Source organism: Pyrgilauda ruficollis, unplaced genomic scaffold, assembly GCF_017590135.1.
Source record: "Pyrgilauda ruficollis isolate IOZ18807 unplaced genomic scaffold, ASM1759013v1 scaffold165, whole genome shotgun sequence".
Taxonomy (NCBI): domain Eukaryota; kingdom Metazoa; phylum Chordata; class Aves; order Passeriformes; family Passeridae; genus Pyrgilauda; species Pyrgilauda ruficollis.
In genome coordinates, this window is record NW_024515320.1 from 967819 (window position 1) to 991662 (window position 23844).

The 23844-nt window shown below is 52.8% G+C and overlaps 1 protein-coding gene across 1 annotated transcript in view; it reads right to left on the bottom strand.

Moving 5' to 3' along the window:
- FBXO42 (F-box protein 42) overlaps nt 1-23844 on the bottom strand; it is a 47923-nt gene that overhangs the window by 19069 nt on the left and 5010 nt on the right. Inside the window, exons 2-4 of the mRNA XM_041463412.1 lie at nt 12370-12639; nt 10018-10134; nt 4750-4884 (exon numbers count right to left, since the gene is read on the bottom strand). Of these exons, the coding sequence (XP_041319346.1) occupies nt 4750-4884; nt 10018-10134; nt 12370-12622 (505 nt within the window). The 5' untranslated portion in view covers nt 12623-12639. The remainder of the gene's footprint in view (nt 1-4749; nt 4885-10017; nt 10135-12369; nt 12640-23844) is intronic.

Below are 23844 nucleotides of genomic sequence, written 5' to 3' on the forward strand. Positions count from 1 at the left end.
AGGGTAGCCCAGGGCGGCAGCAGCAGGAGCCTCCTCCCAGCAACAGGAAAAGCGGAGCCTCGGGGCTCCTGAACCCCTGTGGGATCAGAGAGGGATATCCTGGCCTGGCAGAAGGAAAACACCCAGGAACAGGAGGGACAGGGCCCTTCCCAGCCCTCCTGCCTGCCCAGGTGGGAGCAGAAGGGGGATGATAAAACAGCCGACAGGAGGATGTGCATATCCTACAGCAGTGCAAAGCCCTGCTCGTTCCAGCACCATTCCTGGCTTTATAAACACAGCAGGCTCAGTTTTAAAGGGAGAAGCTTTTCCCCTCTCTGCCATGAGCCCCTGGGAGAGCAGAGTTCCTGGCCTTTTCTCCCTAATTCAAAAGGGCATTTTCTGGTGTGGTTCTGGCTGAGAGGGGCCAAGTGCAGGACTCTGAGGAACTGGAACCAAGGACCCCAGGAGGGACAAAGCCTGCAGGGACACAGCCTGGAACAGCCCAGGCAGGGCAACAGGAGCCTGCCTGGGGACATTCCCAGTTCTGCCTGTGAGTTGTCCCTGCAGGACGTGTGGACAGGAGGCTCAGATGGTGCCAAAGGTCCTGGAGCTCCTCCAAGAGCCTCCAGCAGCTTCCCCTGCACAGAGCGAGTGGGAGCTCACCAGGAGAGTTCCACAGACCTGCATGGGAGCAGCATAAACCTTCCTTGCCAGCAGGGCAGCAGCTCCAGGGATGAATCCAGGCATCTGCAAAGGCCTCACCACAACCCCCTGCAGCTCCAGTGGCATGAAGTCATGGAATCATGGAATGGTTTGAGTTGGAAGGGCCCTTGAAGCCTAGCCAGTCCCAGCCCTGCCATGGGCAGGGACACCTCCCACTGTCCCAGGGTGCTCCAAGCCCTGTCCAGCCTGGCCTTGGACACTTCCAATCTGTGCCAGGGCCTCATCCCCCTCACAGGGAACAATTCCTTCCCAAAATCCCATCTGACCCTGCCCTCTGGCATTCCAGGCCCTTGTCCAAAGCCCATCTCCAGCATTCTTGGAGCCTCTCCAGGTACTGAATGTCCTGAAACTCTCTGTTTCAAATGGGGTTTGGTTTCTTTCCTGGCTGTTCAGCCCATTTTTGGGGAGCACCAGGGACTCTCACCACTGAAACCAGCGTGCTACAGCTGGACTCACAGGAGTGGGGCCTCACCCTGGCCTCCAGCTGGATAAACAGATTCCACCATAAACCACCCCCAGTCCTCCACCAGGATACCCTGAGCACAGATGGGCTCAAATTCCAACAACTGCCCAGGTTAACTGTGCAAGTGAGGGCAAGGAAAGCACCCCCACCACATGGAATAGGCCTCTGCCTGCCAGGGACCACCTACCCTGGGACAGCACTGCAGTGTCCCACACGTGGGGCTGCTAATTATCCTGCTCTGCTCCAGCAGATCCTGCGTGGGATGGGAAGGGTGGGAGCAGCTCCACAATGGCCAGGAGAGCTCCAAGGAGAAGAGCTGGGAGGCACCTTCCAAAAACAGAGATCTTGCTGCCTGCCACCCTCCTTTCCAGAGCTTCCAACCCCACCAAAAGCTCTCCAGAAGAGCCAGGCACCAACTCTCTTGTCCTGCTCCAGCCCCATCAGTCACACGTCAAAGCCATTGTTTCAGATCTAAGCAAAAAAATACTTTGAAACCTCAAAAATTAGGGTTTTTTGAAGTAATTATCTCCCACCTCCGTCTCTGAGACGAAAGAAACCCAAGCCAATTATTTCTTTGAAGGCTAAATATTTACTCCCAGATGAAGCAGCTTGGGCTGGAGGGGAATTATCCAGCTCTGATGTCATCTCATGCCTGGGAGCCAGAAAACCCGGATGAAAACAGGTAGGAACAAATAGCAACAACAACAAAAGGGTGTCTTCTCCTGGAAAAGCCTCTCAGAAAGGGATGAAGTTGTGCCCAAGACGTTGTGCTCCCATTCCCTGCCCAGGGCACGTTAGAGAAGATGCTGAACAAGGGCGCATGTGGAGTGTGAGGGAAGCTCTCTGAGCAAGCCCTGGCCTTGGGGAAGAGCCAGGGTCTCATCCCAGAGTTCTGGAGTCTGTGGGGCAGGTGTGGGAACTCCTCCACAGCAATTAACCTGCACACACAATGAGTTGTGATCAATCAATGTCAACTCTTCGGTTTTTCTTTTAAAAAGCCCTCTCCTGCCTTATTTACATCCCAGCATTTCAAAGCTCTGCCCCCTCCAGGCTCTCCTTTCCCAGGCAGGCGGTGCCACCCCCAGTTCGGGGCAAACGAAGGAAGAGCAGAGCTGTGGGATCCCACCGGGGCTGACTCATCCCTTTGGAAAAGCAGGAACCAGAGCGCTCCCCGGCCCGGCCTCCAGTTTCAGCTGATCCCATCTCGCCCATGACAGCGTGCAGGAACATTTCCTCGGGGGATCTTCCCGTGGGACCGAGCCCCGCCACACATTCCCACAAAGCCGTTCTTCGGGAGCGCCGGGACGGCTCCGGGATGGGCTCCGTGGGGCACTGGGGACAGGGCAGAGCTCCCCGGGATGGGCTCCGTGGGGCACTGGGGACAGGGCAGAGCTCCCCGGGATGGGCTCCGTGGGGCACTGGGGACGGGGCAGAGCTCCCCGGGATGGGCTCCGTGGGGCACTGGGCACGGGGCAGAGCTCCCCGGGCTGCAGGAATCCATGGCCTGGGGCAGAGAGAGCTCTGCAGAGCGCAGGAGCTGTGCATCCTCCCCTCTCCAGCCCCCGCAGGGCAGGATGGATGACAGGAGCCCGTTTGCAGCACTGGGGTTCGTTTTTCCCCCGTTTAAATCCACAACTCCCTAATTCTCCCCTGTGGGAGTCCCACAGGGGCTGTGTGACACAAAACCAGAACACCAAGGAAGTGTGGCTGGATGTCCAAGCACCAAGGGAGGTGGTCACAGCCGGAAACTCCCAGGTGACACCAGCACTGGGGACTTGTCCCCAGTCCCTCTCCAGCTCTCCTGGACATCTCGCCCATGACAGCGTGCAGGAACATTTCCTCGGGGGATCTTCCCGTGGGACCGAGCCCCGCCACACATTCCCACAAAGCCGTTCTTCGGGAGCGCCGGGACGGCTCCGGGATGGGCTCCGTGGGGCACTGGGGACAGGGCAGAGCTCCCCGGGCTGCAGGAATCCATGGCCTGGGGCAGAGAGAGCTCTGCAGAGCCCAGGAGCTGTGCATCCTCCCCTCTCCAGCCCCCGCAGGGCAGGATGGATGACAGGAGCCCGTTTGCAGCACTGGGGTTCGTTTTTCCCCCGTTTAAATCCACAACTCCCTAATTCTCCCCTGTGGGAGTCCCACAGGGGCTGTGTGACACAAAACCAGAACACCAAGGAAGTGTGGCTGGATGTCCAAGCACCAAGGGAGGTGGTCACAGCCGGAAACTCCCAGGTGACACCAGCACTGGGGACTTGTCCCCAGTCCCTCTCCAGCTCTCCTGGAGCCCCTTCAGGCACTGCAAAGGGCTTTGAGGTCACCCTGGATCCTTCTCTTCTCCAGGTGAATGCCCTCAGCTTTCCCATCTCCCTCTATATCCATTTCCACCTCTGTCTCCTCATTCCCTGGATTTTGAAGGACTTCAAGTGCCAGACAAGAAAACACTTTAAACAATATCTGAGCAGTCCACAATACCTGGGGCACCTGACAGGGAATTCTGTGCCCAACAAGGAATGGTGGTGGATGCTGAGCTCCTTTTCTCCTTCCTCCTCAGGCCAAAACAGCTGCTCTAACACTGATTTCTCCCCCTGCCCCAAAGAGCTTCCCCCAGTTCTTCTGCTTTCCTCAAAGTTATTTTAGTGGAATTCAGAAATTAAAAGGAAAAAAACAAACTGTTGTGGGTGACATTTCCAGCATAAAAACCAGTGTGGGAAATAATCTGTGGTGTTTTCCTGCCCGGCTGAGGGTGCCTGGACAGCAGGAATGAACCTGCTTTCCCACGCTCTCCCACCTGCACGGGCTTGTCTGCTCCACCCCCCAAAATACCTGGAGTGGGAGCCACTGGAATGAGCAAAGAAAGTCTCAGCTTTGGGACAATGACTCTCACCACAGAATCACGGAATGAGACCTTAAACACACCCAGTGCCACCCCCTGCCATGGGCAGGGACACCTTCACTATTCAGGGTGCTCCAGCCTGGCCTTGGACTCTCCTAGGGATCCAGGGGCAGCCACAGCTGCTCTGGGCACCCTGTGCCAGGGCCTGCTCACCCTCACAGGGAACAATTGCTGCCCAATATCCCATCCAGCCCTGTCCTCTGGCAGTGGGAAGCCATTCCCTGTGTCCTGTCCCTCCATCCCTTGTCCAAAGTTGCTCTCCACCTGTCCTGCAGCGCCTTTAGGCACTGGAATGGGCTCTGAGGTCTCCCTGGAGCTTCTCCTCTCCAGGCTGAACAATCCCAATTTCTCAGCCTACTCCAGGCTGAACAATCATCACATCCTCCTCAGCCTAATGCAGCATGAACAATCCCAATTTCTCAGCCTTCCCCAGGCTGAACAATCCTGATTTTCTCAGCCTCATCACCACAGGCTCTGGTGGCTGCAGGGAATGTCCCTTACCCTGCACACAGGGACCAGCTGCTCCCCAGAAACGCCCCCCAGGCGGGGCTGAGGACTCAGACTCTGCCACAAACCCCACATTTCTCCAGGATGCAGCCCAAACCCAGTGGGATAAGGCTCAGACACACCCAGAACCACGGAACCGAGCCCTGGGGAGGAGGGAGGGGCGAGGGGGATCTGCAGGGCTCACCTGAGGCCAGGGGCCGGATCCACTCCTTGCTGTTGAGGTCCAGTCTCCAGAGGTCGTTGAAGGCGGCGTTGCAGCTGCTCTGGGTGCAGCCCCCGAACACGTACATGGACTGGTTGGGGTCGTAGTAACACGCACCTGCGAGAGAGCACAGCCCTGTCACTGCTGTCCCCACAGCCTTGTCACTGCCCTGTGCCCCACAGCCCTGTCACTGCTGTCCCTACAGCCTTGACACTGCCCTGTGCCCCACAGCCTTGTCACTGCTGTCCCCACAGCCCTGTCACTGCCCTGTGCCCCACAGCCCTGTCACTGCTGTCCCCACAGCCCTGTCACTGCTGATCTGTGTGACCACAGATCCTGTCACTGCTGTCCCCACAGCACTGTCACTACTCTGTGCCCCACACAGCTCCTGTCACTGCTGTGTGCCCCACAGCACTGCCACTGCTGTGTGATCACAGCCCTGTCACTGCCCTGTGTCCCACAGCCCTGTCACTGCCCTGTGCCCCACAGCCATGTCATTGCTGTCCCCACAGCCCTGTCACTGCCCTGTGTCCCAGCCCCAGATCAGGCCCTTTCCTCCCTGGAGAACAGCAGCACAGCTGCCCTGGCTCCCTGGAAGCACAGGGCATCCCTGAGCAGCGTGAAGCTCCAGCAAGAACCTTCCTAAGAGGATTATCCCTCAGGCAGAGCTGCTCCTCAAAGTGCAGAGAAATCTGCCTTAGAGGCCTGTAATTAATGAGCTTAGCTGTGATTAAGGCACTGAGCTCACTGACCTGCCCTGAGCTGGATCACACAGCCCACAGACCCCTCTGTGCCCTCAGCCCTGGGCTTCGTTCTCTTTTCAGGATTTCACCCCATCTCATTTAAAAAGCCCCACTAAAACCCAGGATCATCCAGGGGCATTCCCCCTCTGCTCCCTGTGGGGAAGGATGAGGCAGCCAGATGGGGAGCAGGGAGGGGACACCACCTTTGACAACCCCTCAGAGACACCCAAGAGCTCTCAGCCCCAAAACAATCTCTGCAGCAAAACAAATCCCATGGAAGTGTCTGCCTTTGGCAGGGAGTGTCTGCAGCACCCAGGTACCTCTGGCAAGAGCAAACTGAAAGATAGAGCAGGGAGGGCTTGCTCAGCTTGTCTGCCTTGGAGGCTGGGCAGAATTCTGTGTTTCCCGTAAAATTCCATGTGGAATGACCCTCCCACAGCAAAATCACTGAGATTGTGCTCTCCTGCTTCTTTTTAGACTCATTTTAAGTGGCTGAAGGTAAGGAAGGCAGAGTAGCTTGAGGGGAAAAAAATTAGGGAAACCCAGGAAAAAGCAAGCACAATGAAAAACTGCAGTTTATCCCAGCCTGTGGGAATTCCACAGTGGGATTGCTGGGGCTGCTCTGGACTTTGATGATCCTTGTGGATCCACCTCAGGATATTCTGTGATTCCATAATATGTTTATATATAGTTTATATCAGGTGTAGAATAAATCAGGGGGAAATTGTGCACGTCCCTGATGTTTTTTAGGGTTTCTTTGGGTGGAAAATACTGAATGGATTTAGTTGGGGTTTTTTTATGTCCCAGCAAAATTCAGTGACCCCCAGAGTTCAGCACTGCAGAAGTGGCTTATCTTTGGAAATGAATCAGTGATTCTGATGTTTGAAGACACTGATGCTCAGAGAGAGCAGAGTTCTGGCTCTGAGCACACTCCTGACCACCCTGTCCTGAGCAATGAACCATCAGAGATTTTCACCCAGAGCAGCTGATAGCCAGAGCAGAGCTGACTGGGGAGGGAAAACCAAATGGAAAGCAAATTCCCTTCACCACAGTCGAAGAACATTGATTTCTGAACCTCAGAGAGCATGAAATAAATTCACCCATCCCAGTTCAAGGGCTGTATTTCCCACTGGAGAGATGGGAAGGAGCTGGCTGGGCTGTAAATCCCATTCCCACATGGTTCTTGGGTTGGAGGGTGACATCCCTTGGTGTTGGGCACTGCCAGGGATCCAGGGGCAGCCACAGCTGCTCTTGGGCACCCTGTGCCAGGGCCTGCCCATACTGCCAGGGAGGAATTCCTTCCCAGTATCCCATCCATCCCTGCCCTCTGGCAGTGGGAAGCCATTCCCTGTGTCCTGTCCCTCCATCCCTTGTCCCACGTCCCTCTCCAGCTCTCCTGGAGCCCCTTCAGGCCCTGGAAGGGGCTCTGAGGTCCCCCTGGAGCCTTCTCCAGGTGAATGCCCCCAGCTTTCCCATCTCCTTCTATCTCCATCTCCACCTCTAACTCCTCACTCCCTAAAATGCCATTGTCCTGCTCCTTGCAGTGCAGAGCCTGGGTGCAGTCAAATATCCGGGGATGTTGAGCAAGGCTGGGTGCTGGGAGGAGCTGCAGCTCTGCTCCAGGAGCAGCCCATCCTGTAAAACAAACATTCCAGCTCTCACCGCTCCCAATGGGTTCGTCAAACCCACAAATTGCTGTAATTACTCATCCCAGTGGTGCCACCAACCCCAGGCTCCTTGGAAACAAAAACAATAAATCAGTGCTTAAAATTAGTCACTCCTCCAGCAAAGGATCAATATCCCTGGCACAACGGTCGCATTCCTTTGCTGCTTTTCCGTTTCTGCATTCCTGAGCCTCCTGACATCTTTTTCCGACTGCGGGCAGTGATTTCACCCCATGACTCATCGCCCTGCTGCGACCTCGCAGGTTCATACATAAAACAGCTCCGTGACTCCTGTGAACATCACCCAAAAAACCCAAACACGAGGATTTCTGCCCCTAAACACCCAGCATTATTGATGTTTCACGTCCTGCAGTTCCAGTTAAAACCTCTGGAAAAGCGACAGCCCGTTCACAGTTTGTTCTCAGCGGTGTGGTCCCTGCCAGGCACTCCCTCCCCACAGCATTGCTTTCCATTCATTATTCCTTATCAAGCACTTCTGCCATTCCTCCCTTCAGGACTGAGATCAGCCAGGTTGACATCCAGCTGCTTAGAATTCCCCTCCTTGTCTGTTTGTGCTCCCTGTGAAAACTTCTGGGACAGTTCTAATAATTCCTGGAAGCGAGAGCGAGCCCCAGACGGAGCTTTGATGGCAGCACTGACTCGTGCCTGGGCGGTGACGTCTTCCCACAAAAACCAGCAAATCACTCATCCCTCAGGAAGGGTTTTGTGAGTGCTGCCTGCTCCCTCCCCACTGCCCAAACTCCTGTTCCTCCACCTCAGCTCACTGTCATCCCTTGGGATTTTAGGTGACGGTTCAGAGTTTGACTTTCCGGAACTGACGATTTGTAGCTCGGCTTTAAGGCTGGAATCTCGCCCGCAGGCACAGAACGCTGCTGCAGGGAAAGCAGAGGCTGCAGATCTGGGCAGCTGCTCACAAACCAATCCGTTTAAATCAGCAAACAAGTTAATCCAGATTAGCTTTGTGCCCACAAAGTGTGTTAATAACGCTGCCGTGGCCACCGGGGCCGGGCAGAGCCGGGCCACTGTCACCGAGCGAGGCTAATACGGATTACACGCTCCGAGGGCAGGGGATTTAGGGAGACAACTCACTTTGCAGCCAGGAAGCCCGTGGCAGGCAGCAGGATAAAGGAAAGAGCACACAGTGCTCTTTGGGGCAACCCTGAGCCTTTTCCAGGCAATTTCTAGCTGGCCTGAGCATTCAGCAGTCGCAAACACGCTGCTAAAATTGAAGGGAAATACACGCAAATGTGAAGTCGTTAATAAGCACTTCACTAGCGTTGCTAAAAATGAGCTGTGAAGTGCGGAGCCTTTTCATCCTTCAGGAAGGCCAGGGTATCTCGGCAGAGCACAATGACTTCACCAGAGCTCCCCGCAGCGTCTCCCGGACTTGTCTTGGCAGGAGGCAGCACAGCGGCTGCCTCATAAATTATTGCTTGGGAAGATGAAAATGTGATGCCTGCTGTTCTTGGAATGGCAGGGCTTGCACCGTGTTTATCTTGCCTCAGAAAAATGCAATTTGCTTCCTGGAAGAGCTGTCCCCCAGAGGGCTCAGACCCTGCGCTGAAGTCACAGGATGGAATTTTTGTTGTGTTTTTTTTTTTTTTTTTTTTTTTTTTTTTTTTTTTTTTTGTTGGAGCTGAGGCAGCTCAATGCTACTGCACTCCAAAGAAGAGGGTTTATTTCAGTATCTTTTCCTCAAAGGCACTGTGTTTAGGTATTTTTCCTCTTCCAGAACCCAAACACTGAGTGGTGCTGTTGACTGAATTTCTCCCTTTTGTCAGCAAATCCACCTGCAGATCTGCTCAACTTGCCCAGCACACTGGAGAATTCCCACTTTTCCTCACAGATGTAGAGGACCTGTGCCAGCAGCTGATGCACTTCCCTGAGTGCTGCAGTTCCCAAAACCCACCAGCTTTGATGGGAACGACTCAAGTCCAGGGGCTGAGGGAGGAGCTGCTGAGGAGGACACAAAGCTCAGGTCCAGATCTTGGGGACAGCTCCAGGTCCTCAAGACAAGAGGGACACTGAGGGGCTGCAGCATGTCCAGAGATGGGAACAGAGCTGGGGAAGGGGCTGGAGCCCGAGGAGGGGCTGAGAGAGCTGGGAAAGGGGCTCAGCCTGGAGAAAAGGAGGCTCAGGGGGAACCCTGTGGCTCTGCACAACTTCTGACAGGAGGGGACAGCCCAGCGGGGTAGGGCTCTGCTCCCAGGGAACAGCAACAGACAAGGGCAACAGCCCTTGCTGTGCCAGGGGAGATTTAGGTTGGCAACTGTGAAAATCCCTTCATGGAATGGGGGTCAGGCACTGGCACAGATTGCCCAGGGCAGTGCTGGAGTCCCCATCCCTGGATGTGGCACATGGGGACACGTTTTGGTCAAGGGCTGACCCCATGATCTGGGAGAGTTTTCCAGCCTGAGGAGCTGCACAAAGATCCCTGCACAACCAGAAAGCCACAATCCCACCCTGCTACCACTCCATCAACACTTCCTAGGATCAACGAGCCTGCCATGACCAGCAGCTCCCAAATCCCTGCTCTTGTGCTGAGCTTTGGCACAGCCATGGGTTGAACACCAGTGGCGATGGGCACTTGTGACACTGCCAGCCCCCAGGGAGGCAGTTCCCAGTGGGATTCCAGGGGATGGCACTGCCAGCCCCAGACTGGAGCAGGATTCCAGGGGATGGCACTGCCCATTGGGACTCCAGGGGATGGCATTGTCAGGTCCAATGGGGATTCCAGGGCATGGCACTGTCCATGGGGACTCCAGAGATGGCACTGCCAGCCCGAAGGGAGGCGGCTCCCAGGGGACTCCAGGGATACTCACTGTGTGAGAAGCGCTGGGTGATGGGGGTGCCGGGGTAGGGGTAAGTGCGGCTCTCCCACTGGATGTTCCCTTCCTGCACTGCCTTGATAAAGCCGTGGTAGCACTGATGGGCCACACCTGGGGAGAGAACAACACTGTCAGCAAAGCTGGGAACAAACTGTGCCTGCACGGTGACAGCAGCTGCAAACCCCCATGTTTGGGTCAGAAACACGCTGGGAATGCAGGGGATTAAGGGAGTAAAGACAAGGGAACTCTGCAAATGTAGAAATCAGCAGCGTGGTCACGACATCCTGGCAGCTCTGGCTCAGGAAGCAGAGCCTTTGGAAAGGAAGGAAGCACTGGGGTGCTTTGGAGAGCTTGTGCTCAGTTCTCTGTGCTGCACCCATGTTCCCTCAGCACACCTCAAGGGGCAGCTTCCCTTCCCTCAAGGAACCTCAGTGCAATAATCAACTTTTAAGAGTATGAATGCAGCTACTGGCCAGAGATCTGAAAAAAAATCGGAGAGGAGATATCAGTGATAAAAATCAGCAGGGATGCTCCAAGGCTGCCACTAATTCTGTGTGAGGGTGTTGGGAGGGGCCAGAGGCTGCTCCCTGAGGAGACAAAAGGGTCTGGAGAAGGTTTCTGGCAGCAGCAGCAGTTCAGCAGACACTTGGTGGCACCTGCACTGAGGATGCCACGACGTGCCAAGAGTTTTTCCCCAAGCCCTGTGCCAGGAACACCCCCAGCAAGAAATCCCACTCTGGGATACAAAGCAGGAAGGGGTTTTTAAAATAAAAAAAATAAAGCCTGGGGTCCTTGAGGAGCTGATTCCTGAGAATCACACGGGAAAGAGAATGTGAGCTCCAGGAGTGCACAGCAGATGTATCCTGGCAAACAGGAAAAATTAACCAGGAGAACGCAAATCAATTGTTTACCTCGAGTGACCTCTCTGGGCACAGCTTGCAGGTGGTGGTTCCAGACCTTTTTTTTGGCTGGAACTGCCCCAGAAGGGCCCAGCTGCCCAGCACCACTTGTCCCCTGAGAGGTGACACAGCCCAAAGCCACGCTGTGTCTCAGGCTGCTCATCCCTGGGCTCCAGGGATGTTTCCCACATCCCTCTGGGGTGAATCCCAGGTGTTTGTCCATCCCAGCTGCATCCCTTGCAGGTCACTGCAGGAAACAGCCAAGCAGCCACTGGGGGCTGCAGCACTTGGAAAAGGCCCCTCCCCAGGGCTGTGGGCAGCTGCTGCCCCAAAAGGATGCAAAAAAAAGAGATGTTGGGCCATGGTCCCTGCTGGGGTAGCTGTGTTTTTTTAACCCCCAGCCTATTCAGCTCTGGGCAAAGTGGGAAATTCCTGGAATCTTTCAGATGAGTAGTTCATAAATGAGCCATCACCCCACAATCTGCATTCCTCACCTGACACCTACTCCTGTTTTCCAGAAGGAGCACGTTCCCCTTGTGCAGCAACCTGTACCATTTCCTAGGACTGAACTGCTCTCCTCTGAAACTCCTTGTGTTTTAAATGAAGCTTGTGATTAAAACATGAACCCACAGAATGGTACCAGAAATCACCCAGTGTATTAAAATAAAATTAAGCAGAAGGTTCTGCTTGCATCCTTGTCCAAATTTTCCCTCCTTATTTGCTGTATCATACTTCTCCAGCATTAAAATACCCCCACGAGGCTCTGGAATGAGTGTGCAGAGGCAAAGGAAGGATCTGTGTCTCTGGGCTACTCTTCCAGGAAGCTGGAATATGCACATCTCTACTCATGCAGATTTTATACTGCACTTATCTCCAGCAGAGCTGTAAGAACCAGAGCCAGGGCTGTTGAAAGCAGCAGCTTTGGGAATGTTAATTACTGAGCAAGACACAAACGAAGTGCAATTAAAGCCCCATCAGCCTTGGGACTCTGGCAGGGGCTCTGGGGAGGAGGCTGCAATCCAAGTCACCAGTGCAGCACTGGGAGCACTCAAAGGCAGCAACGGAGCTGCTCTGTTGTGGGGATTGGGCTTTGTTTTAGTTTGGGCTGGAAGGGAGCTCAAAGCTCATCCAGCTCCAGCCCCTGCCATGGGTGGGACCTTCCACTACCCCAGGGCACTTCAAGCCCTGTCCAGTCTGGCCTTGGACACTTCCAGGATGGGATTTCTCAGCCTCTCTGGGTTTTCTGCCCTGACAGAGGCTGAGGGGTTCAATTCTGCACAACTACAGACCCGCTCTGAGCAAAGCCAAGGACCCCATGGCTGTTAGGATTTCTCTGGGATGTCACAGAAGTCACATTTTAGAGTTTGAGGGGAAAACAAGAGGCAAAGGTAAAAGAGATCTGGGTTCCAAACCCCACAATTAAAGAAATTGCTGCCATCACTTGTACCTTTGATCAGTCGATACCACTGTTTGCAGACAAGGGCGGCGGTTTTGTGCTCCTGGTAGGGAGAGAGGAAGGACAGGATGTATTCCAAAACCTCTTCTGGCAGCTCCAGCATCGATCTGGAGCTGGGCCTGGGCTCCTCCACCTCCAGCTCGGCGTGGGGCTCATCCTCCTGCTCCATCGTCCCTTCCACTGCGGCGTCCTCTGCATCCACGGCCATGAACCCGTCATCGTCACTGTCCGAGGAGCTGGCCATGGCATCCCACGTCACAGCTGGGAAAAGGGACAGTGGGGAGGTCACAGGGAGCACCAGGAACACACTGAGAGCTGTGTGCCACACCAGAGGACTCTGGCACAGCAACCACCGAGTGCAGGAGGTGGTTTTGCAGTTTTGCAGCCGCTGAGGGTTTAGGAACGGCTTTCCCAGGTCACTCCATTCTCCCCACCCTGCTGCTGCCTCCAGTGGGAAGCAGAGAGCCAAAGCCAAACCCCTGGAGCTGCTGCTCCCTCGCTGGGCACGAGGAGACATCGCCCTGCCCTGCCCTGCACCGTGGGGCCCAGCTGGGATGGAAAGGATCCCTGTGGAACCTCACCCGAGGTGAGACAGGATCACAGCGACATTTACAGTCCCTCCACCCTGTGGAACCTGTTCTGCCAGCGAGGTTGTTTTACCCCAAACAACTCCTTGGGGGGGAAAAATGCCCTGCCTCCTTTTCACCACCCGTTTCCTTTTATTTGTGAAATACCTGCACACAGTCCTGGCTGGCAGTAGGTGAGGAAAGCAAATCCCCCCAGGATTTACTGCTGATGGAAGGCTGGGACAGCAGAGGTTGTATCTCCAGCTATTCCCAACATCCCAAGTGTAAAGTGACACTTTGATGACAGAAAAGTATCATGAAATAAATCCACCTTAACGAGTGGCTGTGTCCAGTTTGGGCAGCTGGCACGGTGTGAGGTTAAATCCATGCCTACCACTGCAAGACAAACAGTCTTGCTCTGTCTTGAGCAGAGCAGCAGCACTTTTCCTTTCCAAGGTGCCTGAGTGGAGACCAAGGGAGCAGCAGCTCCCTGAGTGCTCCTGGATCCACAGCCCAAACCACAGTAACAGCTCGCAGGGATGACACAGGGCTTTCTTTTCCAGAAATTTCCTTTTTATCCTTTCCTAGCACAAGGAAAGGACCAAACCAGGGCAAGCTCCCCGTTCTTGCATTGCTCAGCCTGGGCTCCTCCCAAGTCCACAAGGCAGAGGCTACCCAGCCTTCCCCCAGCCCTGAACTGACCAGATTATTGGAGGCAAATCCACACAGTCCATAGGATAAATCCAACCTGCAGCAAGCCAGGAAGCAAATTAGCTCCTCAAGAGGGAAGACAAGACAGCTTTTCCCTAACATCCTCCAATATAAGAATATTATCATTATTTTTTCCAAATCCTGACTATCCCAGAAAATACAGCTGGAAGGAATTGAATTTATCGATGTCATGGTTTAACGTGGGTTATTTAGCAGGATAAATATCCTAACATAGAAATATCCTGATATAGAAACATCCTGATAAAGAAATACCCTGGTAACAAACCCCATGTTAAAACACATCAACTTAGGCCATTGACCTGATTTATAACTGAGGTTTATTCCTCAGGAATAACCTGAGCTGTTGTTATTAATCCAGGGTTTTCCCACGCTGTGGGAATGGCAGGTGGTGGAGACACGGAGTGGGAAAGCTTCCCATGGCAACCAATTCATGCCCAGGAAAATGACAGGCGACAGCACCAGTCCCCACCGCTGTCAGGTTCCCTGATGAAGAGCTTTGGAAAATGCACAGGGCTGTCAATCTGTGGGAGGAACCACGGCAGAACCCAGCATGTTTCCCATGTCAGAAATCCCTGCTGGAGTCACTGTTGTGGCAGGGGAGGCTGGAACCCAAATGCTGTGACACAGGCGCTGCTGCTGCTGCCAGGAACTCGCCTCATGCAGCAGAACAGGCACGAGTTCCCAGGGACTGAGGGAAAGGAAAACTGGAGTTGTGCTAAAAAATATGAAAGAATGGAGGGTTGGGCCTTTTCCAAGCAAAGGCATCCATGGCTGGGAAGTGCCTGTCCTAGCACAAGGAAAGGACCAAACCAGGGCAAGCTCCCCGTTCTTGCATTGCTCAGCCTGGGCTCCTCCCAAGTCCACAAGGCAGAGGCTACCCAGCCTTCCCCCAGCCCTGAACTGACCAGATTATTGGAGGCAAATCCACACAGTCCATAGGATAAATCCAACCTGCAGCAAGCCAGGAAGCAAATTAGCTCCTCAAGAGGGAAGACAAGACAGCTTTTCCCTAACATCCTCCAATATAAGAATATTATCATTATTTTTTCCAAATCCTGACTATCCCAGAAAATACAGCTGGAAGGAATTGAATTTATCGATGTCATGGTTTAACGTGGGTTATTTAGCAGGATAAATATCCTAATATAGAAATATCCTGATAAAGAAATACCCTGGTAACAAACCCCATGTTAAAACACATCAACTTAGGCCATTGACCTGATTTATAACTGAGGTTTATTCCTCAGGAATAACCTGAGCTGTTGTTATTAATCCAGAGTTTTCCCACGCTGTGGGAATGGCAGGTGGTGGAGACACGGAGTGGGAAAGCTTCCCATGGCAACCAATTCATGCCCAGGAAAATGACAGGCGACAGCACCAGTCCCCACCGCTGTCAGGTTCCCTGATGAAGAGCTTTGGAAAATGCACAGGGCTGTCAATCTGTGGGAGGAACCACGGCAGAACCCAGCATGTTTCCCATGTCAGAAATCCCTGCTGGAGTCACTGTTGTGGCAGGGGAGGCTGGAACCCAAATGCTGTGACACAGGCGCTGCTGCTGCTGCCAGGAACTCGCCTCATGCAGCAGAACAGGCACGAGTTCCCAGGGACTGAGGGAAAGGAAAACTGGAGTTGTGCTAAAAAATATGAAAGAATGGAGGGTTGGGCCTTTTCCAAGCAAAGGCATCCATGGCTGGGAAGTGCCTGTGCTGGTTTCCGTCCTGACACAGCACAGAGCCAGCACTGCTGGTGCTCCTGCTCAGAATGGGGCTGTGCTCCAGGCTGGGATTGAGCTGTGCTCCTGCTCAGGATGGGGCTGTGCTCCAGGCTGGGATTGAGCTGTGCTCCTGCTCAGGATACAGAAGGGCCTGTCCCTCCCTCCCAGCCTGGGATCATGGAGCAGGCTCCCCAGGAGGCAGAGGTTTCATACCCTCAAGCTCTGCTAGAACCCTGAGCCGGAATTTCTGCCTCTGGCCCGGGGACAGCAGGACCCTGTGGATGGTGATGGGCCGGGGGGGTTGTCAGGACCTTATGTGATCCCAACAACTTTTATTTGTGCTCTAAATAATGTCCAAATCCTGCTGGAGAGGGTCATGGGAAGTGAAGGAATACACACCCACTACAAAGAGGTGTTTTCCAGCTAGTAAATCCCAATTTGGATCCTCTGGAGCAGGCTCGGGAATAACCCAACACGGCAGGCTGATCCCAGGCACAAAACAACAAAAATCATCTTTAAGGCTGATTTTAGAACAGTGGGAGGAGCCTCAAATAGCATATCTGAGGATGGAGAAGCTCCACTGAGTTTTGTCTACTCTTCCCAAGCCACTTGATATTATAAATATTCCAAAGCATCTCCTTTGGTAAATCCTTGTTTCCTAAATGTTTGAACATAAGGAATAACCATCCTCAGAGTTTTCACACCCACGCCGTGTTCTTTTTCGGAAGGAAAACAAGGCCAGCAATAAACCCAGCTCCCAAAAGGCAGCTCACTGTCAAAATAACCCTCCAAGCTTGACCTGTCACGGATGTGGATTTTGTTTGGAAGGGCGGGCTGGGAATAACCACCCCTGTAATGCAAAGCAAAGCAAAGCCCTGTCCTAAAACCATGCACCAATACAGAAAAAGGAAAAAGAACCCAGGCAGTTGGCAAGAAAGAGCTAAAGCATCCCAGCAGCTCCTGCTGCCAGTTATTCAGCAGATCCATGAGGGAAAAATCCCACACCTGGGGTTTTACTGGTTATTCCAGGAGCAGAACTGAATGTTCCTCCATTTCTGGGTGATGCAAGAGGTGCTTTCGCCATCATCCTGCTTTCTGCAGGTGCTCTCTGCTTGCACCATGCCGGGCTCCACTTTGTACCTGGGCTAAAATGAATCTCTGAGCACTCAAAAAGCTGCAACCAAGAGATTTAAGCAGTTGTGTCTCATCCCAAAGTAGCAGCAATCCAATTAACTCCTGGATCGGATCGAGCCCTGAAAACACCAACATATCCCCCAAACTTTCCATGATATTCTGCACCCAGAGCCCTGCAGGTCCCAGAGAAATGCCTGTATATCCCAGCACCAGGAAGGTTTTGGGGCGTTCAGGAATCATCCTGGAGCTGGAGCAAGGAAGAATGGCAGCTGCTCCTGCAGCCCAGAGGAAGCGCTGGAAGGGCAGCGGGAGCACAGCTCTGCCGGCGCCGATGGAATCTGCCTGCCCTTTCCTGAAAGCTGCGTCTCTGCCAGCTGGCAAAACATTTCATAATCCTTTTCCTCCTTTCAGAGCACTTCCATTTTCCATCTCTCCCCTCCTGAAATTAGTTAAGAACCTGCTATTTATTCCTAAAGTAATTATCTGGAACAAACAGCTGAGGAATATTAAATGCAGGCAAAAATAACCCCACCAGGTTGAAGCACTGCTCAAAACCCGCTCCTGCAAGTCCCCTCTTGGTCCAAGGAGCTTTTCCTACCTGCAGACCCCTCTCCTGGTCCCACAGAGCCCAAAGCTCAGGCGTGGGTGGCACTGGTGGTTCCCTCCCGAGCTGTCTCCTCTTCTCCACAACTTCCAGCTGCTTCAGGAAGCGCTTGAACCTGCAGGGTTTTTGACCTGCCCTTTTGCCCCCTCTTTTTATGGATTTCATGGAAAAAAGCCTCCAAGGGCAAGCTGTTGAATGGCAGTGAGAGGCTGAGCACCAGTCCTGAGTCAGAGCATTGCACACACAGGTAATGCTCATTTCTACATGCCACAAGGAATGCTCCCTCCAAGGAGGAGCCGCTGCTCCCACCGGGAACAAAACATTCCAGGTGTGTGAAAGGACCCAGCCTGGCTGGCCCAGGGCTTGGGTTGCCAGGAGAGAGGGATTTCATTGCACCTGGCAACCAGGAACCCTGGTGCTAATGTAGGGGTGGAAGGCAGCAACTAACTCCAACCTGCTCCAGACTCTTCCTCATACTTTGGAGTGGCTTCTTCCGCGTGCCCACATCTCCAGGGGGCACTCTGGGGACAGCCACACTTCTGGCTGATTCTCTGCCCCAGTTCAAATAAAAATCCTCTTCCATCAGAGAGAAACGGTCCATTTTTCCTTTAAAAATAATCTTATCTCTATGTGAAGGATTCTTTCCACATTTTTAGTATTTTTGTGTTTGTCTCCCCACCTGTGCCATCAAGGACTTCACCTGCAGCTTTCCCCGCTCCTGGTTTTGCTCTAAAAGAAGCCCTGAGACCTTTTCTGGGATGAAAAGAGGAAAATAGAGCACTATTTCCAAGGAGAAGCACAATATTTTATAAAAGCAGCAGCACAGGGAGCAACAGGACTGTGGGAACTATGAGATTCAGGACTGGGATAAACACCACTAAATAAAACAACATTTTCAGTCCTCCCTAACCTGCAGCAGCTGGAACTGATCCTTTTGGAAATCAACTGCTGGGCAAGCTCAACAACGGGGAAAAAAGCAGATTTTAGTCCAAAAAAAGAAAATACAGCCTCTGGGAAGCTGTGGGATGAGCAATATCCTGTCTATGCAGAGCGAGACCTCAGGAATACTGGCACCACAGATGCTCCTTATCCCTGCAAAACAGGCAGTTCCAAGGGCTCTTTGAAGAACAGCTTTTCCCTGTTTTTTCCAAGATGAAATTGTTTTTCTTTTATGTAAGTCACCCAGGAAAAGAAAGGATTTCTAAATTCCATCTACAAGGTTGAAAATTCCACCATTTCTCCTGTGATGGTTTTGCCTGTTAGAACCATGGGTTTAGGGACTTCGGGAAAAAATTCCAAATTACATCGTTTTTACTGCTCCCCATTGTCCTGGAACTGCACCACTGCAGCTGAATTTTGGTTGATATTTCTGTAATAAAAGGTACCAAGATCCCAGGAATTCTTCCCAGCCCAGTGATGAGCTGACCCTTGGCTACTCCAGATTCCTGCTCATTTTTTTCCAAGGTTTCAGTTCAAAAATAAGCAGCAGTGTGACATTACACAGCAGGATTTATTGCACAAACAGCACAGCAACCTACAAATAAATCCTGCTGAATCTGTTTTCCCACAAAATGAATGCACTGAAACCCAGAATGAAAATGTGGGGGGTTATCCTGGATTTATTGGTGGAATACACATCGGGGAGCTCGGGTTTGAGGGACTTCTTGGTGCGGGGTTCACAGGAAAAGGGGAAGCAGCAGTTTAATGACACCACACTTGAAGTGCATGTAGGGAAATCATCATTATTATTGTTGTTATTATTACAAAACCTCATAAATGGTTCCAAATCTTAATAAATATGAAGTAATATGCAGGAAATTTATAATGGAACCCCGAGGAAAACACTTCAACTGACCCAAAATCCAGCCCGGTTTTGCTCACGTGAAAAACAAGTATGAAAAGATAATTCCTGGGAGTTTTGTATTTGCCTTTCCACACCAAAAAAAGACAATCCTTAAATATCCCTGCAGAAAGCCATGAAAAAAGCCAAAATCTCCACCATCCACCAACCCCTCCACTTGTTACGGATGTATGGATTTGGAGAATTTCCATGGTTTTGGACAATATTATTATCCTTGAAAGAGCTGGATTTGTTTCAAACCTGCCAAAATCTGGCTTGCCAAGTCCTGGCAGCACAAGAGGAGCTGCTCGGGTGCAATAATCAGCTGCTCCCTTTTCTCCTGCTCCCGAAATCCCCTGAATTTAGTAGGAAATGAGGAGGATTTCGGGCTCACACACTCCCTCTGCCGGCCCCCGCCAAGCCCTGAATTCCAGTTATCCTCACCTCAGCTTTCCCAGCAAACAAATCCCGTTCCATTTGCAAACTGAACTCCCTGCGAGCCCCAAAACCCGGAATAACCCCTAACCAAGCAAACAGAAGCCTTTGAGGCAGGAAAATTGAGGTTTTTCCAAGGAAAAGGGCAGCTGCTCCTCCTGGTGTAACATCCGCTGTAGGAGGATGAACTTTTCAGGATAAAAACAATTATCCAAATCTGCTCAGGATGATTTACTGGCAAGAATTCCCAATCGGGAATGCTGAGCAAACCCACACTGGGAGATCCTGGGAATTGCTGTCACCCCTCCCTTCATCAGGAGAGCAGAGGAGGTCCTGAACAAGCTGTGGAGAATTGTCTGGAGGACAGCCTGTGAGAATGTCACAGCATCCCCTGAGTCCTACAACCCCTGGCACCTCCCAAAGTCACCAAAATTGGTTCATTTGCACAAAGGAAGGAAAGTTATAATGGAACCACTAGGAAATCACAGCCACTGACCCAAATCCAGCCCACTTCTGCTCAGCTGAAAAATCAGCCTGAAAACACAACTCCTGCAAGTTCTGGGTTTCCACCCAGCCCAATGCCTAGTTCCAGCTACCCGGGCGGAATAACCAAATGAAAACCATGGAGATATCTTAGGAAAGGGATTGTTAACAAAACACCCAAACATACTGGATTCCTTCATCCTGATTTTCTGATGGGCTGCATTAGGGGCTGGTGGGATTGCTTTGTTGACGTCTCTGCAGAGCAGCAGCGGGGGATGCACAGGGCGTCTCCCAGCGCCATTCCCAGGGAAGCCATGGTCCTCACGTGTCCTGCAGGAAACGTGAGTGCCAGAGCTTCCTTGGCTGGGAGAGCCCTGGGGCTCATCCACCTCCTACAGCTCCTGCAGCCCCCAGGCAGCTGGGGAGCAGGAAAATGGCATTTCCTACCCTGCACTGCTCGGGATGGGAGCATCAGGCCTCTTCCTCTGTCTCTGGGATTTGGAGCTCTCTTGCCTTTGCTGAGGATGTTCCCAGTCCCGTTCCAGTCTTAGGGAACTTGGGGGAACTGAGGATCATGGAATCATGGAATGGTTTGTATTGGGGGGGACTTTAAAGCTCATCTTGTTCCATGGGCAGGGACACCTTCCACTATCCCAGATGGCTCCAAGCCCTAATATCCAGCTTGGCCTTGGACACTGCCAGGGATCCAGGGGCAGCCACATGCTGGGCTGCCCACCCTCACATGGAAGGATTTATCCCAATATCCCACCTGAACCCACTGGATCCTAGAGCAGGATCCTTGCTGCTCCTGTTGAAGCAAGCAGAGGGGGCAGCAGAATCAGGAATCACTGGGAGGCAAAGCAAAGACTGTAAGCCTTGTTTCCAAAACTCCATTGAGGGCAGGACACCAGACTCCCTTCAGAAACCACCAGCACTTCCAGAGGCTGGGAATAACCAGCATTCACATCTCACTGCAGTGCTGTCCACAGAACCCAGGCAATCTCTGGTGGGACCACCAGGCAGGATTCTGGGGTCCAACACTTCTGCAAACTCAGGATGGATGTTTTGCAGTGGGAACGCAGGATGGAGTTTCAGGAAAATGAAGCCAAGCACAGCCAGGTCAAGGTCAGGGTTTTCCTGCTGTGGGTGCTCATGCTCCAGCCTCTGGTTCTCCATCATGATATGGTCTTTGGCAGCACTCACACATCCATCACAGAATCATGGAATTGGTAAGCTGGAAAAACCCTACATGATCGCAGAGACCATTGTTCTCCCAGCACTACCATGTCCCCACTAAACCATGTCCCCAAGTGCCACATCCTGGGACCAGCCAGGGGCCATCGGCCTCTTGCCCACCTGGGCATACCTGGCTCCTGTCCAGCCCCGGACAGTGGCAAAGGAGGAGTTGGGGGGGGTGTGTGTAATAATTTTATTTTTCCAATAAACAAAGCTATTCTTCAGCCCAGATTCACCAACCACAACCTTCCTCTCCCCACAAAAACACGCAAGTCACGAACAGCCCCCAGACCTTGCACCCAAAGCAAAGATGAGCTCAAGGCTACTGACTTTCAAGCCATAAAAAGAGAAAGATATACTGTAAAAAACCCATTTTATTGCAGTCTGGCTGGCCAAGGTTTGATTGGAATCGATGCCCAGGGCTTTCAGGCACACTGCTGACTTGACAGCAGCGCTGATGCAATGTTTTTGTTAGCAAGCAGGACACCAGGACATCCACCACCACCTCCACGTGGACATTACCAGGGATGAGCACCCCAAACTGCTCTCCCCTCTGATCTGACCTCCTGGGACACAGCAGTGTGTCACACACCCCCAAACGGTGCTTTTGGGATGCCCACTGGCTGTCTCACACCAAACCTGTCTGTGCTCCCCTTCACGCCCAGCCCTGCCATTCCCCAGGTGAGGCCTTTGATGGAAGCTCCCAAGCAGGGATTAACCATCCCCAGCAGTGCCCAGGAGCAGGGCTGGATCACTCAGAGGGGGTTTAACGGCAGATCTGTTTGCTAAACACAGCAAAACAATATGGAAGGTATTTTTCCTCTCAGGTGGAACAAAAAGAGTTTCCATCACAGACAGACACCTGGTCTGACCACAGAAACACAACCTGAAAGGCTCAAACATTCCAGCCTTCCACATTCCACAGTTAACCACATTTTGCAGGTAAAGGAACAAAAGCCACAAGAAGTTGGGGTTAACAAAGCCTCTGCAGCACGGGGATTCAGGGAGCAGAGGTTTGCAGCTCCCTGTGCTGAGCTGCTGCCTCTCCAGAGTTCAGGGGGCTGTGCAGACAGCTGGGAAGAGAAGGGAGCTGACAAGAAACATGGGAAGGGACTTTTCACCAGAGCCTGGGGTGCCAGGAGAAGGGGAATGGCTTCCCACTGAGAGAGAGTAGGTTCAGATGGCATATGGGGAAGAAACTCTTCCCTGGGAGGGTGGGCAGGCCCTGGCACAGGGTGCCCAGAGCAGCTGTGGCTGCCCCTGGATCCCTGGCAGTGTCCAAGGCCAGGCTGGACAGGGCTTGGAGCAGCCTGGGACAGTGGGAGGTGTCCCTGCTATGGCAGGGGTGGCACTGGAGGAGCTTTAAGGTCCCTCCCGACCCAAACCATTCCATGATTCTTTGCTGCTTTAATAAAAACCTAAAAAGGTGATGGGAAGTGTGATATTCCTGTAAAGTAAACAGTGTGTCCTTGACCCCACAGAGGTGCTGGATGGTGTGCAGTCCAAAGGTGCCGGAATTCATGGCTGGCCTTTTTTAGCAGAAAATGTGAATTAGGGAGGGCAGATACCCACCAGCCTCTGCAATTCCAGACTATGGAGCCCTCGCTGTGCTGTGCAAAGGGGATGGAGAGAAGAACCTACAAGCCTAAAGGTCCATGGTGAGATGTTGGTGTGGGCAAAGGGCAGTGCCAGAGGCTGGGAAAGAGGGAAACACCAGCTTCACCATGGGACTGACCTTGAGGCATCCCAATTCCTTGCCCAGAACCCCAGGGAGCCAGTGTGAGCTTGGTCCTTTGCAGCCAGACAGCATCCCTGGGATTCCCTGTCAGTGGAGCTGGGAGCTGCTCTCCTGGAGCTCCACTCCTTCCAAACACATTGCACAGAACCATGGAGTGTCCTGAGCTGGAAGGGACCCACAGGGATCAAATCCAACCCCCGGCCCTGCACAGACACCCCAGCAATCCCAGCCTGTCCAAACCCTCCTGCAGCTCTGGCAGCCTCAGGGCTGGGACCATTCCCTGGGGAGCCTGGGCAGTGCCCAGCACCCTCTGGGGAAGAGCCTTTCCTGATCTCCAACCCAAACCCCCCTGGCCCAGCTCCAGCCCTTCCCTGGCTCCTGTCCCTGCTCACAGGCAGGGATCAGAGCTGCTCCTCCACATCTTCCCCCCAAACAAGCACCTCAGTGGAGGAAAATCCCAACCAGTTCCCAGCAAAAAGCAGGCAGTGAGCAACAGAAGATTGCCTGCAATCTCTGAGGGGGTAAAGCAGATGGGAAGGGACAGAACTGAGGTGCACACCAGCCCCAGGGTGGTGGCAGTGCAACCCTGTTATTACAGAACTGGAAGGATTACTCTGCATACCCTTGGAGCCCTGGCTTGAAAGGAGGGAGAAATGGAACAAAGTGCACAGGGAATCTTGGCACAAGAGGTGTGAGGGGCTGGGAACAGCACCCACCAAAAACGAGGCAAACCCCAACCACAGCTGAGCCAGGACCAGAAAATACCACCCAGGGACTCCATTTGGAATAGATTTCATGAGTCTGACCCACCCAGTGGGCTGGAGGAGGATTTGCTGCAGTTTCCACTGATTTGAGCAGAATAAATAAGAGCATTTGTTCTTGTTTTGTACAGGATTTTCTTATTCCTCAGCTAACAGGAAAGGCAGTGCATGCAGAAGCAGAAGCACTGGATAATGGGGATGAGGAAAGCAGGAGCTATCCTTC